Consider the following 16357-nt stretch of genomic DNA (forward strand, 5'->3'; position numbering starts at 1 on the left):
TTTACGCTAATCTGCAGCAAAGTTAGACGATTTCATATAAATCCATGACATGTTTCACACGTACAGTGGTGTTAAAATGAACTAGAAGCACTCTCTGTACAATGTCTCGTCATGAACCAACTGACCGTCAGACAACGTGCGAACGACAATGTCGTCGGTGGAGACGCCGGGGCCGTGCTGGTTGTTGGCCACCACACGGAAACTGTACTCGCCGTTCTTCTTCAGCCCAGTCATGGTGTAGGACTGACTGTTGACGTCAACGTCCTGAAAGAGAGGGAAGAGGAGCAACAAAACTTTCTCTGAAATCTAAAACAGAATTGTGCGACTACAAATACAAACGTGAAAGGGATAGTTCGGATGTTTTGAAGTTTAGTTGTATGACTTATCCAAAGTCGGTGTGCGGTGACAAAGGTCACCGCACAGAAGCAAAGCAATGTGGTGCTGTGGGAGTTTCTTTTAGCTGCTTAGCTTCTGTGCTGGCGCTCCAAAAAGATAATACATCGACGATGAGGAAGTAGCTCATACAACCCGACTTCACAACATCCCAACTATCCCTTTACGGTCTTCAACTCGGACATTTAAACATTCTCAGATTTAGCAAAATATATCGTCATATGTGAATGTGCTCACCAGCAATTCAATGTGAAAACACGTTTACTTCTTGAAAAGATTACACGAAAAAAAAGACAAAACATGCGTTGATTTGAGTATCTCACTGCTGACATGTTGATAGTTGCAGAATTTTGTCTTCAATTGTCAGCAAATTGTAAATGAAATGAGTTTCAACAGATTTACAACCCACGCAATCTCTCACTACGCAAAGCCAACAAAGTGTGATGGCTGCCTTCATCGCACCAACATTTCTGTTGGTAGTTCTGTGTAAAAACGTCATCTTCTACCGAGAATCTAATTATCCCGTCTGTGATCACGACTTTTTTGCTTTACAAATTGGGCTGGCGCACTGGCACAATTACTTTACGCTAATTTGCATTCCGCTCTCTCCGCTTGTGACATTTGGAGCAAAAAGACTAGAAATCCAATCTCGCTGCCAGGGCGGCCCAATCACAACCTCTGAACTAGGGGGCGGATGATCGCCATGTACTCACATCACCCTTGAAGATAAGTTGTCCCCGACTTGCCCCCTGTAGCTTTAATATTTCATGACCTTTGAGCACTGCGTCTTTCTAACTCCATCTCTGCTCCGTCACTCGCTTTCACCTCTTTCTTTCTTTCCATCCCTCGCTACATCTCTTGCCTTTTTCACCTCATCTCTGGCTCTCTTCTCCCGGGAGCTGAGGCATCATTACTCGGTGACGTTTCATCCATTATCTTTTTAATGCCTCACTGGCTTGCACACTGCTGCTGTTGGCGCTGACTCAATATCTAACCAGCTGAATTCCACTCTTGCGATGGAGTTAGACCTACAAAGAACAACTTGGTGATTCATATCTGCTTTTTTAAATTTTCTACAATACGTGTTTTTGTGCGAGAAGCACACTCATTTGCGAGGCCAACCAGCAGTACAAAGAGTCGTTTGGCAAATGATTAGGAACTCCTTACCTCATCACAATTCTCCTTGCGCTATGCAGTCATATTCTTTTATCTAATGAACCATGCAAAAGCAAGTGTCAGCTGCATACAGTGCTTCTCCCTTTACAAGGTCTTACGAGTGGGAATAGTGAGACAATGAGGTAAACTGCATGTTTCTGTCCAACTCTTTGTAAACTCCTCGAATAAAACAAAGGCAAAACACACCACAACCTGTGGATGGTTTTGATTCCTGAAAACCTCTGATATCCTAAATTACAGCGGAGTGAGTGAAGACCAAACCCCACCTGCTCGTCGCCAAAGCTTTTGTCGGTGTAGTACAACTTGTAGGTGAGCATCTCTCCGTTGCCGGTGACGGGTTTGTCCCAGCTCAGAGAGACGGAGGTCGGCGAGTTCGATACCGCCTGCAGGTTCGGAGCAGGGCCGGGCACTTGCACTGAAGCAGGAGAGCAGAAATTGGAAAAGCATCAAACATAACAATTTTGTTTTATCTTCAACTCCTCTCCATCTTTGATGCATTTTTTTTTGTTACATCTGGAAGACAGGAACGCAATTTAGCAATGTCAAGCTATAGCTGCCAAAAACACATTTCTTGGCTTCTTCAAAGCCACGTCTCCCTCGCGTTGGCAAGAGGCCGAGAGACGGCTCGGTCCGGTCTGTCCCCTCTGGACTGGGCTGCCAGCCATGTTGATTTTCTTGTTATTCCCGTGACAAACAAATTACAGGTGTGCCGTCACAAAAACATCAATGTGCGTCTTGCATTCCACCAACATCGGCCTCAAGCTTATATTCAGTGCGGTACACAGTTTATCTTATTGCGTCTGGTTGGTCGAGATAGGAGGAAGGATTAGACAGAGAATCTATTACAGTCTGTGTATAAGCTCTGCTTTGTGTAAGACAGATAGGGAAGGGCAGGAATGTCCATCTTCAATGTTTAGAAATGTGGTATACCATCTTTAATTAAATGCTAACGCAACCATAATAAGTCTCCCTTTGCACTTGGTGCCATGTAGTGAAGATTAAATATTTTCAGCTTTAAGTAAGATCCGACATCTTGTAAAAACAAATATTAACGCACGTATTCGTTTATGGGAACTTGTCAAGATTACTTTACGTCCCCTGAGAATTGGGGACTGTGGATAAATAGAGCTCGCATTTCTAAACTGTTCATCTGATGCAAATGTAAACACACTTAAATTAAAGCAGACAGTCATCACGTTAGCCTCTGAGTAAATATTTCATTTCATATCCAGTGTGCTGGAGGACAGAGCGAACATAACATATGTATCACTGCCCTAATAAGTTGTGACTGCACTTTACACAGAACATGTCAGGAGGTATATATATATTCTGTACCGATTTAAAATGAACCGGTGACTATGAGGTGAAAGTGCTGACTGTCGGACGCAGATATATGTCTGCACTGTATATATATTGTATTTGCTGCAGGTGTTCGAGACAGAAGAGAGGAGCTTTTTGTCAGTGTGCACAGATATCAGAAGTATGCGTGTGTGTGTGCGCGTGTGTGTGTGTGTATCGAGCCCGTCTCTGCGGAGAGGTGATACGGTGCAGCGTTGTGTGCACACGTCTGGCACTAAGGCGCAGGTCAGAAGTTTAAGCTCCAATTCGTAGCATGTTCTGACACTAAAAGTGCACACACATGACAGAGACATACTGCACAGGTACAGGCCGCCCTCACTGCTTTCCCCACGGTGTCTCGGCGCTTGCTGGCAGGCATCAACGTGTAGTGTGTGTGTGTGTGCGCGTGTGTGTGTGTGTGCGTGCGCGTGCCGATCCGTCCGCCCTCCAACCAAGGACGCAGGTGGAGAGACCGGCGGCTGACCTACAAAGTGACAGAGACTGAGCTGTAGCTGAGCCAGGAGGTGAGGGACGTCCACCCCGACGGTGTGCAGGGAAATCCCCGTCACAGCACTTTTTCCAAAGGTGGCTGAGACTGAGTGATTGGGAGCAGCAGCCACGGGGAAGCTTACACACCCGAACACAAAGAGAAAAGAAGGAGAAGAGAACCCCTTTGTCCCCCGCAATAATTCTCATGTGTTCTCCACTCAAAGCATCCTAATGAGCTTCTGTAAAGCAGACTGGACGAGGGAGATGTTTCAGGAAGAAAACAACCTGGAATACTAATTTCAGACATTCCTTACTCAGGTAGGCATGGTTTAAAGCAACACACACACACACACACACACACACACACACACACACACACACAGAGGGATTACACAGTTGGGGCATAAACAAGAGGCGGCTTATAAGAAGAAAACGCTGCATTTCTCTGGTCTGCTGTTGGGTGGTCTGCCTCAACGCACAGCACCAAACAGCCTCCTCTGTGTGTGTGTGTGTGTGTGTGTGTGTGTGGTCTCTCTGTTTGAAGAGAACGTATGCCGTTTGTGAGTGAATATTTGTTTGTGTGAATGTGTATTTGCGCGCTCATTTCGAGAGCATCCTGTTTGCATCGGCGTGCCAGTGTGAGCGTGTTTCCAACAAACTGGCCGGAGCTCGGCTTTATGTTTGTGTGTCCTGTTTACTGAGCACATATAAAAGAACGTTGGTGTGTGTGTGTGTGTGTGGGGGTCTTTACCTTCAGCCTGGGTGGCCACTTTGAGCGCTGCAGAGCTCTCTCCCTGGCCGTTGCTGTTGTGGGCCACGACCCTGAAGCGATATTTGGTGTCTGGCATGAGGTTCTGGATGGTGACCTGCATCTCCCCTGGACGGCTGGTATTCACTACTCGCTCCCTGATGTGCGCACACACACACACACACACACACACACACACGCACACACACACACACAGAAGCAGAACATTTAATAACTCGTATCTCTTCTATTTACAAAAAACAATGTGTTACACTTAAATCGTGTGAGAACATTTTTGGAAGGTTCAGTGTACGACAAAAAGTGCTGGATACTGAACGAACTGATGTATTTGATGTATTCTAATGCCTGGTACGGCACAGTTTAGTTATATTTAATTGTGTGTTGTACTGTACTTGTAACATTTTGATAAAAGACATAAGTGTGCATATTTGCTGCCTCATGCTGAAAGCGTTATTGAACTATAAATCTTTCAATTTCGTGAGTTTGGTGCAACACATTGGGCAGCCACACTGGTCTGTGTAAATACTACATGTATGCTCTGTACAGTTGTGTATTAATTTGCATCTCAAGCTCTGCACGGGCAAGTAAAACCCTTTTTATGTATTAAGCCACTTCTGAAAATGACTTACAGCTATTTTACAGAGAAACATAAAAAAAAAAATAGCGAAAGCGCTGAAGAGAGAAAAAGCTCTCAGCTTCTTAAATGTCCGTCTCAGACAGACTCAGTAAATCCTCCACATGAAGCTGGGGGGAAATTATCGCAGAGCCACTTTTAAAAAGTGATTGAACTAATTTGTTCTTTTGATACTTGGAAAGGTAATCCTTTGAGGAAGGAAGTTTGTTTTTAATTAATTCACACTTACTGCTATGATAAGTGCTTTAACTGCTTTAATGAGGAATGTATGTATATTAATACTCTGCTGACTCCAGCAGTAATGTGTGTATTAGTACCCTCCCGGCAGTACTACGGTTTAGTGTGTGTAGTACCTGCTAGTTCCCTCCTGGCTGTAGAAAACGGAGTAGGTTAACTCGTCTCCATGGGGTTCGGCTGGCGGGCGCCAGGTCAGCTTGATGAAACGGGTGGAAACCAGGGAAGCCACGACGTCCCGGGGGGCCGAGGGGGCGGGCCCCGCTGGACTGGCTACACCTCCGGAGCCTGGCGTTACATGGTCAGTAGTGTTAGGAGTCAGTGAGGGGGGAGGGAAAGAGGGCAGGGCTACATCTTTGGGTCGGGAGGAAGGAGGGAGGGAGAGAGGGAGGGAGGGAGGGAGGGAGGGAGGGAGGGATGGCAAGTTGGGTGCAGCGAGACGGGGAGGGGCAGGAGACAGCGGCAGCATAGGAAGGGATGAGGGAGACCTCACACAGAAGGGGTCCGAAAGGAACGGGTTTGAGGAGAGGAAGGGAGGTGAAATGAAAATGACAGTGAAATGAAAGAAGGGAAGGAAACAAAAAAAAGAAGAAAAAACAAAATAACAACAACGTAACAAAAAAAAGCCTTTTGGCGTGACACGAACCACAGAAATATAACACTTCTACTACACTTACAAAGCTGACAAATAAAAGCACAATACAAGGGGACTACACATGCAGATCTACACACAGCTCTCTAATGTAAGGGGTGGTGGGAGCAGAACACATCGGCATACATTTCATTTACATACACGGCCTTCCCACCAATCATTTGTGATGAAAAATGATTTACATTTTTAAGAACTTAAGAACTGGCAAATTTGAGGTGGACTTTGTTTTGGGACAAAGACACCTTCTTGCCTCTCAAATGCACACAGTAAACCCGTCTATGTGTTCAGGGAATTCAACGCTTTTATTTATCACAGAAACAAAAGAAAAGACGAACTCAACCCCTGAAACACACAGAAACAGATGATGTTTATTTTAAACACTTCAGCCGTCACATTCCACAGCACAGCCACAGAAATGTTTGTTTTTTTTGGGTGGAGGAACAAACTCGGCGAGATCTGCTTTCCATTTGCTTGGCAAGTGGGCGAAACAAAACCATACGGAAAGAATGTCAGTCTGTACGACATTTCCATTTGTTTGCAGGTCAAGGAAATTGACTGGAGGGCAAAGCCGAAATACGGAAAAGGGGAGTACGCTAAGTGTAGTGTGCAAACGGTGTATTATTACTGCAGAACATTTTTTGAAATACAATTCGGCTGCTGTTATTTGTCTGTCATGGCATGTGGACTAACCACCAACCTGGATTTCAAATTCCCCAAAGTCCATTGACTTTTGCGGTTGGAGGGATTTTCTGCTATTTGCTCCACGTACACTTCTCCACTCTCACACCCGCTGTGATCAACATGCATCTGCACAAACACCTCAAGGTGTTTGTAGCTTTAAATGAACGTCAGTGTTTGCATGTAGTTTCTTATCCGTGTGTGTGTGTGTGTGTGTGTGTGTGTGTGTGTGTGTGTGCACCAAATACACTCAGCTGTCTTTAGAAAGTTGTGTTTGCTCTGTGCTCAACACCTTGGATTTGAAATGGAACAATGATTTATGAGGTTAAAGTGCTGATTGTAACCTTTCATTTCAGATTATTTGACACAAACCTAAAAAAAAAGAAGGAAAAATCAATTTATCATACACAAGGTTTGGTTGCAAAAGTCGATGTTTGGCTGAAGCTACAGCTCAGAGATTAACAGATACTCGATATCTTCACTTCTTGCTTATTTCAGTGGTTTTTTTTGCCTTCAGTCTGGTCCTCAGGAAGTAAGACTCCGTTGGATTGAAGTCAAGTCCCTGATGAGTCTAAAAAAAACATCTGCTGCGTTGTCAGTATGTTTGGACTAATATATAAAAAGGGCTAAAAGAACTCCTCGCTTCAACCAATGTGTCTGTCAACAACCTTTAAGCTGGAAGTCAACACTTTAACCTCAAACCCGCCGTTCCATTTCACATCCAATTTGCTGGGACGGAGCCAAAAACACAAAGGGAAACATATCATCGCCCCTAATACTCTCTGACGGCAGAATAAACGACCAGATGCTGAACAATAATCCTCATTTATAAAGACACGCAACGCAAACAGCAGGGGAAAAAGCTTGTGTCTCACATACATCGTGAGGCGATCGCTGCTTAACCGTGAGCCGGCTCACAGGATGAACAAGAGCCTGAAGCCCGTGTGTTGATGAGGAAGCACTTCCTGCATTACTAAAACGTGAACACAATGCAGGGAACGTAGAGCAGTCAACATATTTAGAGACTACTCCTGCTTCTTTACTTTGGATTAGCAGACGCAAAAGCAGACGGACTAATGTGACGGGCAGAGTTTGTGGAGGGAGCGCTACCCAGGAGGCTGCGTTCAGGCCTGCATGTAGAAAGACTTGAATCTAGAGAGGGATGTATGAAGGCTTGTTTACAACTAGACAGCTGCTGGAACTGAACCACACGTAGTGACAAGACAAACAGATGTTTGACACATTTTATAAATGATCCATTTCAATGAGGACCATCTTCGACCCGAGAACTTCTCGGTCGACAAACACTCGTACGATTCTGTGAACTCGAGTTTCTCCACAAAGAATCACACAAAAGCAGCACTTTTAAATACAGACGGACGTTTTCAGCAAATAACCGGATTTCCCTTTGAAGCTCTTTTCCTTCCATTGAAATGAGACACCGGTCTGAAATATGTAACTACAACAGTAGGACGGGATCCCATGTGTCCAAAACACGTCTCATGTTTGTCTGGAGTTGAGCCACCGCTCGTTGACTGAGACGGAAGACTGAGCCAAGCTCGTACACGTGTGTGTGCAGACATATTTCAAAAGAAAACCTTCAGCTGGACTTTGTTGCCACAGACGCACCGAACTGTACGAGAGGAATCAATTCAAAGAAAAACAGATAAGACATTGGATGTAGCAATTACAACCAGGGACCCCAGACGCGAGTAAAAATGTCTTCAGCCTCAGAGAGATACCATAAAGCCTGGTGAGAAATGCATTCTGGGAGAGGCAAATGACCATTAGATGTAGTTTCCATCTTTATACACCGTGTCAGCTGTATGTAATTGACATGCTGGGGCAGTTTTCTGTGTCCTTCTGAGACTCTGTCTTGTACATGCATGCCTAAAACTGTTACTGTAAGGAGGTGTCAGCCTCCCACTGCCGCTGCCAGGCTCTATTCATAGCTGATTAATAGTGCCATTAGTCTCTGTGCCAGAGGTAATGAATGGCTGGCATTAAGGCTTAATGAGGAAGGTTACTCCGGATCTGCATAATAAATCGGGGAAACCAATACGCAAAACAGTCCAGACAAAGACATGCACAGCAAAGCATTCATCTTAATATTCAACGGGAGCCAAAGCCCTTTCTGGAATTAAAATAATTGCGAGTAGCGTCAAAGTTCTGATTAAAGCCTCATAACTTTTATCGTGCGCCGCTAACTCCATAATCCTTCGCTGCGTTTCCCCCGTGAGTGTAGCTGCAAAGATAAGCCAAGTAGTTTCTTCATCATCTGGTCTGAGAACAAAGATAAGCAGAGGCCTAGCTCGCCGGCTCAGACGACGCACCTCCACCGAGAGAGCATAAATCTACTGAATGCAGATATCTGCCAGGAGCGCCGATAGCCTTCTCAGGGGGAACTCAGCGGGCCGTGCCAGCCTCTCTGGCTCAATGGATTTTCTCAGAACTAGTTTCCGTGTCTAATGTGGTTCGGTAATGACGACCGCACGAGAGACAGATCCAGCGCAAAGCTCGCGGTCCATTACCGAGTCACTGCTTTTATCTGCCATACAATGAACGGAGCGAGAATGAATGTACTCAGAACGGCCCGGTCCAGAGCTTTCAATGAAACCAACGCAAAGCAGACCGGCGATGAAAAACGGGAAGTCTTTTGTGCTGCTTCATACGAACATGCAACGGTGAGGAAATGCAGTGGCGCATATCTCTGGACTTGTGGTTGAAGCGCGTGACGATGATTCCCTGTGAATAAAGAAACATTTAAAAGGTAATGTAAGTAACACCTCAACACTTCTACGGGCTCTTAAGTAAATGTGGTGGAAGAACAACTGCTGACAACTACGGCTCCCTTTTCCGCTGCAATCTTGTTCCTCTTACTCCCTTTCAAGATAAGACTGGAAAGATGAGCCAGCCTGACAGCTCCCGACATGCTGAGCGGCTCCTTAATGCGCCGACAAACGAAACGGAGCCAGCGAGAGAGAAAGTGAGGACAAAGTGCGAGGTGAAGGGAGAATGTGGGGAGTGCGAGAAAGAGGCTGACCGAGCAGGTTCTCGTCTTTTGTTGTTGTTCTCTTCGTTTCCTCTCGACCAACTTGTCGAGAACAATAATGAACTCAATTTTCAACACTTGCAAAATGCTTTACAAGCAATACAACAAGAAATGAAAAGCAATAAAGATGCGAGTCATTCATCAAAAAAGGATGAAAGGGTTTTGTGCACAAGGGGAAATAATTCAATCCCTGATAATTGCACTGCACCCCCCCCCCCCCCCCCCCCTTATTAGAATCATAAGATTTGACTCCTTGCATTGTGAACACCTTCTCATTGGCCGACGGGAAGCCGACTGAGCTGCAGTATGAGGTGGGTGCGGCACACATTCCTTTTGATAATCAGGAGACAGTCAAGATTAAAGTGCAGATCTAAAACCTCACAAAGGCTTAAAGTGACGAGGTGTTCCAACTCGCCGACATAATCCAAAAAGAAAAACTCTTTCCGCCTCATACTGATTCTCCAAAAAAGTCAATCAGCATCTTCCCCTCCGACGGTGGGGCCAGAGGAGACACGTCAACGTCAAGGCAAACTAAGAGAAATAACTTCAGACAGAATATTGATAAACGGCGTAACGCAGCTTCTCCGCTTCAACAAGCTCAGAGCCTAAATGCTGATATAAAGGGTTTGAAGTGGGTCACAGATGTATTTGTGTCTCTACACTCTCTAAACACTCCTGTGGTGGCGGAGACAAAGTGGGGTGTGGGAGGACCCATCTGATGGATCCATGGGCGCCATGTGGTGATGCAGCGAGCGCTTTAGCAGGATTAAGGGGGTTGTTTGTACTTCTATCCATCAGGCGGCTAAAACCTCTGCGTGTGTTCTTGTTTATCAACTAGAGAAGCTATCACTTTGAAACCCTGCAGCCATGGCCTCTTAAATGGCAGAGTTTGTTCAATTTCATATACATCTTGTTTTTCACATCCAAAATCAACATTCTCAAATTCCCCGTGTGCCTTCATCAACAAGCAGCAGGAGGCGGTAGGTCTGCGTTTGCATCCACTCTTGGCCCTTTGGCGATTTACGTTCCGGTAATTTGGTTTTCAGAAGAAAAAGAAGTGACAATCGCTGCTCTTGGTTCTCAAAATAAACATGAAGCAGAAGGATTTCATGTGTGCGAATGTGAAAAATGTCATACACATTCAACTGAGACCGGATCTCAACACGTAGGGGAAAACTAACAGCCTTATCTTTAAAAAGCGACGACAGTAACTGAACGGGGTCGGGTGCATCAACAACTAATCATCCACTGTGTGAACATACAGCGTCCCTTCACCATCAAACATGTGTCACCCTTGAGCCGTGAGCCACTGGTGAGTTCATTTGGTTGCGATTACTTTCCCTGAATGCCTTGCTTCAACACACACACACACACACACACACACACGCGCGCACACTTGCAGAAACATGCACGATCATGAGGCCAACAGCTGCTTGCCCAGACTCTGTATGTAAATGAGGATGTGCGACTATGCTATACAATGTAACCCCCCCCCCCTCCTCCTGGACTCCTCCTCCCTTCCCACTTTGACAAATCTGCATCATATGCATCACATGCTCCACTTGCCGGCTGGGAGAGGTCTCCAGAGCATTTCGCCACCGATGCCCATGACTGGAAACACGCTTTTACTCTCTGCACTGCCTGCCTTTGTATCTTATTACCTTGGAGATACGCAAATACAATCCAACCTTTCCCGGGGAACAGAGCGAGCCTGGGATGACGTAATTGATTTCAGAGAAAGCTCTGTGTAGCTGTGTGTATACATGCACTTGCGACGTTTTTATGTATAAAGTGAGTGGAGCTGAACAACCAGGAAAAGGGATGAAAAGGTCAAATAGGATGTTTTGCAGAAGTGGGAGCAGCTGCACCCCCCCCACGGCGCTAGCAGGCAGCGGGATGCCCACAGACCGCTGTGATGTTACTCTCTATTCTACTTTTAGCTTATGGAAACTGGGAGGGTTCGGTGGAGAGGAAAAAGGGGGGGGGGAATAAAAGCTCCAGCTTCGGTGGCGCCGCTCACAGGGGTCAGCTGCCTGCAGCTAAGGGAAGGGTGTGAAAGGAAAGTGATGTTTTTGTGCCACGTGGTACTTCCAATTGCTGCACCCAGAGGACTGTCCACGTCCAACATCATCACATCGGCATCCTGGATGAGTGTGTGTTGGAAGTGGAGGGTGTTCTATTGTAAAAAAGGGCACGTGTTGGTGTCAGATCTCTCTCTCACACACACACACACACACACACACACACACACACACACACACACACACACACACACACACACACACACACACACACACACACACACACACACACACACACACACACACACACACACACACACACACACACACACACACACACAGGCCTAAAACTGGTGTTGATAACAAGACTGACCTTCAAAAAACAGCACTGACGCAGGCACTGAAGAATACTTTTTAACCTTTTTTTTCTCGTTGTTCTGTGCAAAGCGCGAGCAAAACAGACACCCGTAACATTTTGCAGTTAGCACTTAGGCGACAGACCTTTTATGAATGAGGCAAAGTCTTCCACCACGGTTGAGTAAATACAACCCATAGAAACGTTCAGCCCGTTCTGTCAGAGCCTTGTACACACACACACACACACACACGAGAGAAAGAGCCACAACACAAACACTTACTTCGCCATCAGCGCTCGAATAAACAGCAATTTGGTGGAGGCTGATTTCAGCTCTTCAATCAATTTGGGCTACAATCCCTCTGATCAGCTTCCTACAGCCCCCAGTGGGGCAACGCATTCACAAATCACGATCACTAACATGGTGTGTGTGTGTGTGTGTGTGTGTATATTTCAGTTAAGACACTGTGTGCACATTTTAGGGCTTTATCCCCCTAATTCGAATTTCAATCTATTTCGCTATGAGTTTTCGCGGAATATATTCACATTTGCATATAATTAATATTTTCCATGCCCCCTGATTCTGTATTCCCATTTCATGATCACAAGCATTTTTGCTTGTGATCATGAAATGGGAAGTAACTACAATGTTCTAAATGAAACAACAATATTATCATGTTTGTTTAATCAACGACGTCTCAACGACGTCCCACCGACAGCAAATACTTCTCACGACTTCACGTAGAGGTACTCGTTATCATAATGGCACCCGCAGTGTCTCACAGAACCTGCAGCTACATGTAGTGAGCTTGAGATGGAGCTGCTGAAGAACAGGCACATTTGCTGTTCATTGATGTATTTCAACGGAAAACGGATTCAACTACTTTTTTGGAGTCCGTGTGACGTCACGAGGACCGCCACACAGCCAAAGACCACATGCGTGTCCCAGCAGTATGCGACATGTTGTTGAACTGTCACATTTTCACACCGGCGCCCGCTGTTGAAGGAACACTCACAGACGCGGGGCCGTGCAAACAGAAAAAACAACACGTCGCGCGACACTTTCACGTGCTCACAGCGTTACATATGCCGCCGTCCTGCTGGCCCGGCCGTGACCCTGCTGGCAGATGATGGAGCGCACCGTATTCCCTGAAGTGGGGGCCTGGGCTTTTTAGTCAGTACGGGTAGAGTGTGGCTGGAGGGAAGGGCCTTTTAGCAGCCTCTTCTCACTTCTTGATTTGAAGAGGGAATACGAGTGACGCTGGGGATGTAGTGGAAGGATTCCACTCCCTGTCGCTTGTCCGCCACAAATGTGTTGGGGGATTCCACTCCACACTTGACTTTGTTGTTTAATCATGATCTAGTTACATTTTATATTATATGGATATATTGAGTGAATTTCTTTCCTCAGCACGAGACAGAGGCGCTACGGCAGTATATCACACTGACAGCAGTACTGTTCATTTTAAGTAGCTCTCTTTACTTTCAATTCAATATCAATTCAAATACTTAAAAGCGGACAACATCAAGATGCATTTGTACATAAAACCCGTCCTGCTTGCATGTCGGCACATAACCACAACAATGGATTCAGGCTGCTGTGTTCCCGTCTCTCGTGTGCATCAGCAGTCCATGTGGAAACTATGACTGCTCGTGTCCAAACGGTGCAGTTTCAGTATTTGTGACTGTTTCTGTTACAAACTTGCTGCAGATATCAGTTCTGTTTGGAAACATTCATCTCTCTTAAGGCTGAGTGCAATATTTTAAACGTAAGGTGGAAGAGTTTGGAGCTGAATATTTTACGTCCGATTTTTTTGTGAGGCTCAAAACAACTAAATCGTATCTGCCTTCACTCGTTCTGAAAAGGAGAAGGTGTGAAACAATATTGTTGGAGTCACTTAAAGTGCAGTCTTTGTCTGACGAAGACAGTTCGCAGCCAGCGGGCAACAGACTTCACATGACAATATTCACAACTGCGATCGTTTTTTGAGAAAAATTATTTTGATTCTTTTGATCGGTGGACCATTACGACTACAGGAATATAAATAACTGAGGAATGGACACATTCTAACTTTATGACAGCCTCACAGTGACCACTTTGTCTTCTTTTTTCTTGTTTACAATGCCGGTAAACCTTATACTTTTAAAATAACTGATCTCACAAAGTGTAGCTCGTCCATATTGACATCTAATTCAGATCTGCTTTTATTTGTCAAAACATGCGGCTGCACCCGGCGACTAAAAGGGACTCTGCATCTAATTGGGGCTCAGCTTTTAATGGAGGTTTTACGGTGTACTAACAGTACACACGGCTCCACGTTGCCTCTAATTAGTTCGTCCTCACAGGCTACATGAAACTTCCACTTCATTTGGTTTCATGTGTTGTGCGTTAGTAACATCTAAATAAAACTTGTGTGGGTTTTCTTTACTTCTGGATCCTTTGTGGGGCCTAATCCTTATTAGGTGTTAACTGTCTTGGCCCAGATCAAAGCCAACGCTTGTGTTTATTTTCGGCGGCGCCGAGTCATCTGCAAATACTGTAAGAGACTCTTGGCCTCTGTGTCATTCCACAGGAAGGTCTGGTGCTCAAGTCTGCCGTAATTAATTGATTTACTAATGAAGTTACGGTGTGTGCGACTCTCTAAATAACCCTTCCAGTATCTGTCACGCTGCAGCTTTGGGGACAGCACACGTGTCGGTTTATCATGCCAGAGCTCCTGATGCCTGCGCTCATAAATACACAGAGTGATGGAGGGAGAGGAAAACCTGGAGACACCGCGAGCACTCAGGCAGCGATGAGGCATCTCCATCTCTCGGTGGGGGTCTAGTACCTCTGATGGGAGGGGAGGACAGGACTCTTCTGTTTACTGCCACAGGTCTAGGAAGGGGGGGGGGGGGAGGGAGGGAAAACTAATGGCAGCATGGCTCGATAAAGGGGGAAGGGGAAGGGAGAGGAGGGTTAGAGGTAGGAAGAGAGAAGCACAGAAAAAGGGGAGGAGAAAGAGATGGAGGACCGCTTGCCTGTTTAAGCATTTGGATTCAACAAAAGCTTGAATAAATGCATTTGCATCAGAAAAACAGCGCCATCCTATTTTTTTCCGCCATAAGCCGACCTGAACAACAGCTAGCAGTACAATCCAGCAGAGGGAGACGTGCTGCACACCATCAAGCATCGACCGACGTTGATTTCAATTGTGTGATCTTTTACCTGAAGATGGCAAGGTGCTGAGTGAAATGCCTCCCTTTCATTTGTCTCAATGCAGTCGACTTGCAACAGGCGGGACTAAAGCAGCATGACAGCTCGGAGCTCGTACATCCAAAGTGAAGTACTTGGCTTGGGCACTAGGAGGCAAAGCTGTCAAAACATTCATTCAAGGAGGGATGTGGGGATGCAGAGGAGAGGAGAAGAGAGATAGAGGGACAGACAAACTCAGACAACGGAGTATTTCCATATTTTGAAGGCAGCACGCCTTATGGAAGGAGCAGAAACAAGCATTCAGATGCTAATGGGAGTGCATCTCTTCAATTTATGCAAACATGAGAAAGCTAAAAAGCATGCACTTAAGGGCAAACAGCAAAGTGAGTGCATCCACTTCTCTGTTGTTTGCCAATTGTTAAATGCAGATCTGTATGCATTTTTAATATTACGCTTCAAACGCGCGTGCTTGAATCTTTAACTTGCCGTTTTAAACAAGTGGGCTTCTGCTTAGAGTTCCCAGGCTCGTATGCGGCCTTGGCTTTGTGATTGGGTTGTTAAAATGAGAATACGCAATGCCGAAAAACATGCAGTGGCTTTTCTTTTCTGATTAATTCCAAAAATGTAAATGCCATATGCAGCTCTCCACTTCTAGAATGGCATCCTAAAAACTAAATATTTGCTTCAGCTCTGCTCTGGATCTGCATAAAGAACTACACAAAATGCAAACACGCGGCAAAAATGGGCATACATTTTAGTTTGCCACCATATCAAACTTCAGACGCAGTCCTAGTCTTTGTACTGTATGTGGCGGGATGGCAATCATATGAAGGAGTGCTTTGTCTCGGCGTGCACAACTTCAAAGCTGAAAAACGGGACCCATTTCCTCTGCCAGCTGTAATTGCCGCCTGCTACAGTATCACGCATAAACGCTTCACACAATCATGTGCTTGGAAAAGGCCGCCAAATTGTTGCTGCACTCTGTCTACGCATGACACGCGACTATAATCCCTAAAATAGCGTATCCTCTGTACCTCCCTCATGATCATTTTGACAATAAGGTCTACGACAGCAAACACAGACACTGCTAGCAGGGAATCATAACAGCTATAAGTGGTTGTATTTATAGTTCAGAAAGGAGAACGTGGGCTGAAAATGTAATCGAGCCTCATCAACGGTATCATTTTTCTTCTTCTTTATTGATTCAAACTACTGCTCATGTTGGCCCCTGTGGACAAAAGCAGTAGTGTCTTTTGCATTTGTTGGTGTGTAAATTCATTTAAAATTACATAATCGCTTTTCTTCTCTGTTGCAAAATGTAATGACCTACAACAGAAACTGTAACAACTACACAAACCTCCAGCACTCCC

At 45.4% G+C, this 16357-nt stretch overlaps 1 protein-coding gene across 13 annotated transcripts in view; it reads right to left on the reverse strand.

Moving 5' to 3' along the window:
• neo1a (neogenin 1a) overlaps positions 1-16357 on the reverse strand; it is a 143074-nt gene that overhangs the window by 24469 nt on the left and 102248 nt on the right. For 9 of the 13 annotated variants that reach the window (XM_079292289.1, XM_079292283.1, XM_079292279.1 and 6 more), the window contains exons 8-11: positions 5153-5387; positions 4148-4302; positions 1836-1984; positions 126-264 (exon numbers count right to left, since the gene is read on the reverse strand). In XM_079292289.1, the coding sequence (XP_079148415.1) occupies positions 126-264; positions 1836-1984; positions 4148-4302; positions 5153-5387 (678 nt within the window). The remainder of the gene's footprint in view (positions 1-125; positions 265-1835; positions 1985-4147; positions 4303-5152; positions 5388-16357) is intronic. The other 4 variants (XM_079292281.1, XM_079292287.1, XM_079292280.1 and 1 more) reach the window with 1 other exon arrangement.

Source organism: Melanostigma gelatinosum, assembly GCF_949748355.1.
Source record: "Melanostigma gelatinosum genome assembly, chromosome: 2".
NCBI classification, from domain to species: domain Eukaryota; kingdom Metazoa; phylum Chordata; class Actinopteri; order Perciformes; family Zoarcidae; genus Melanostigma; species Melanostigma gelatinosum.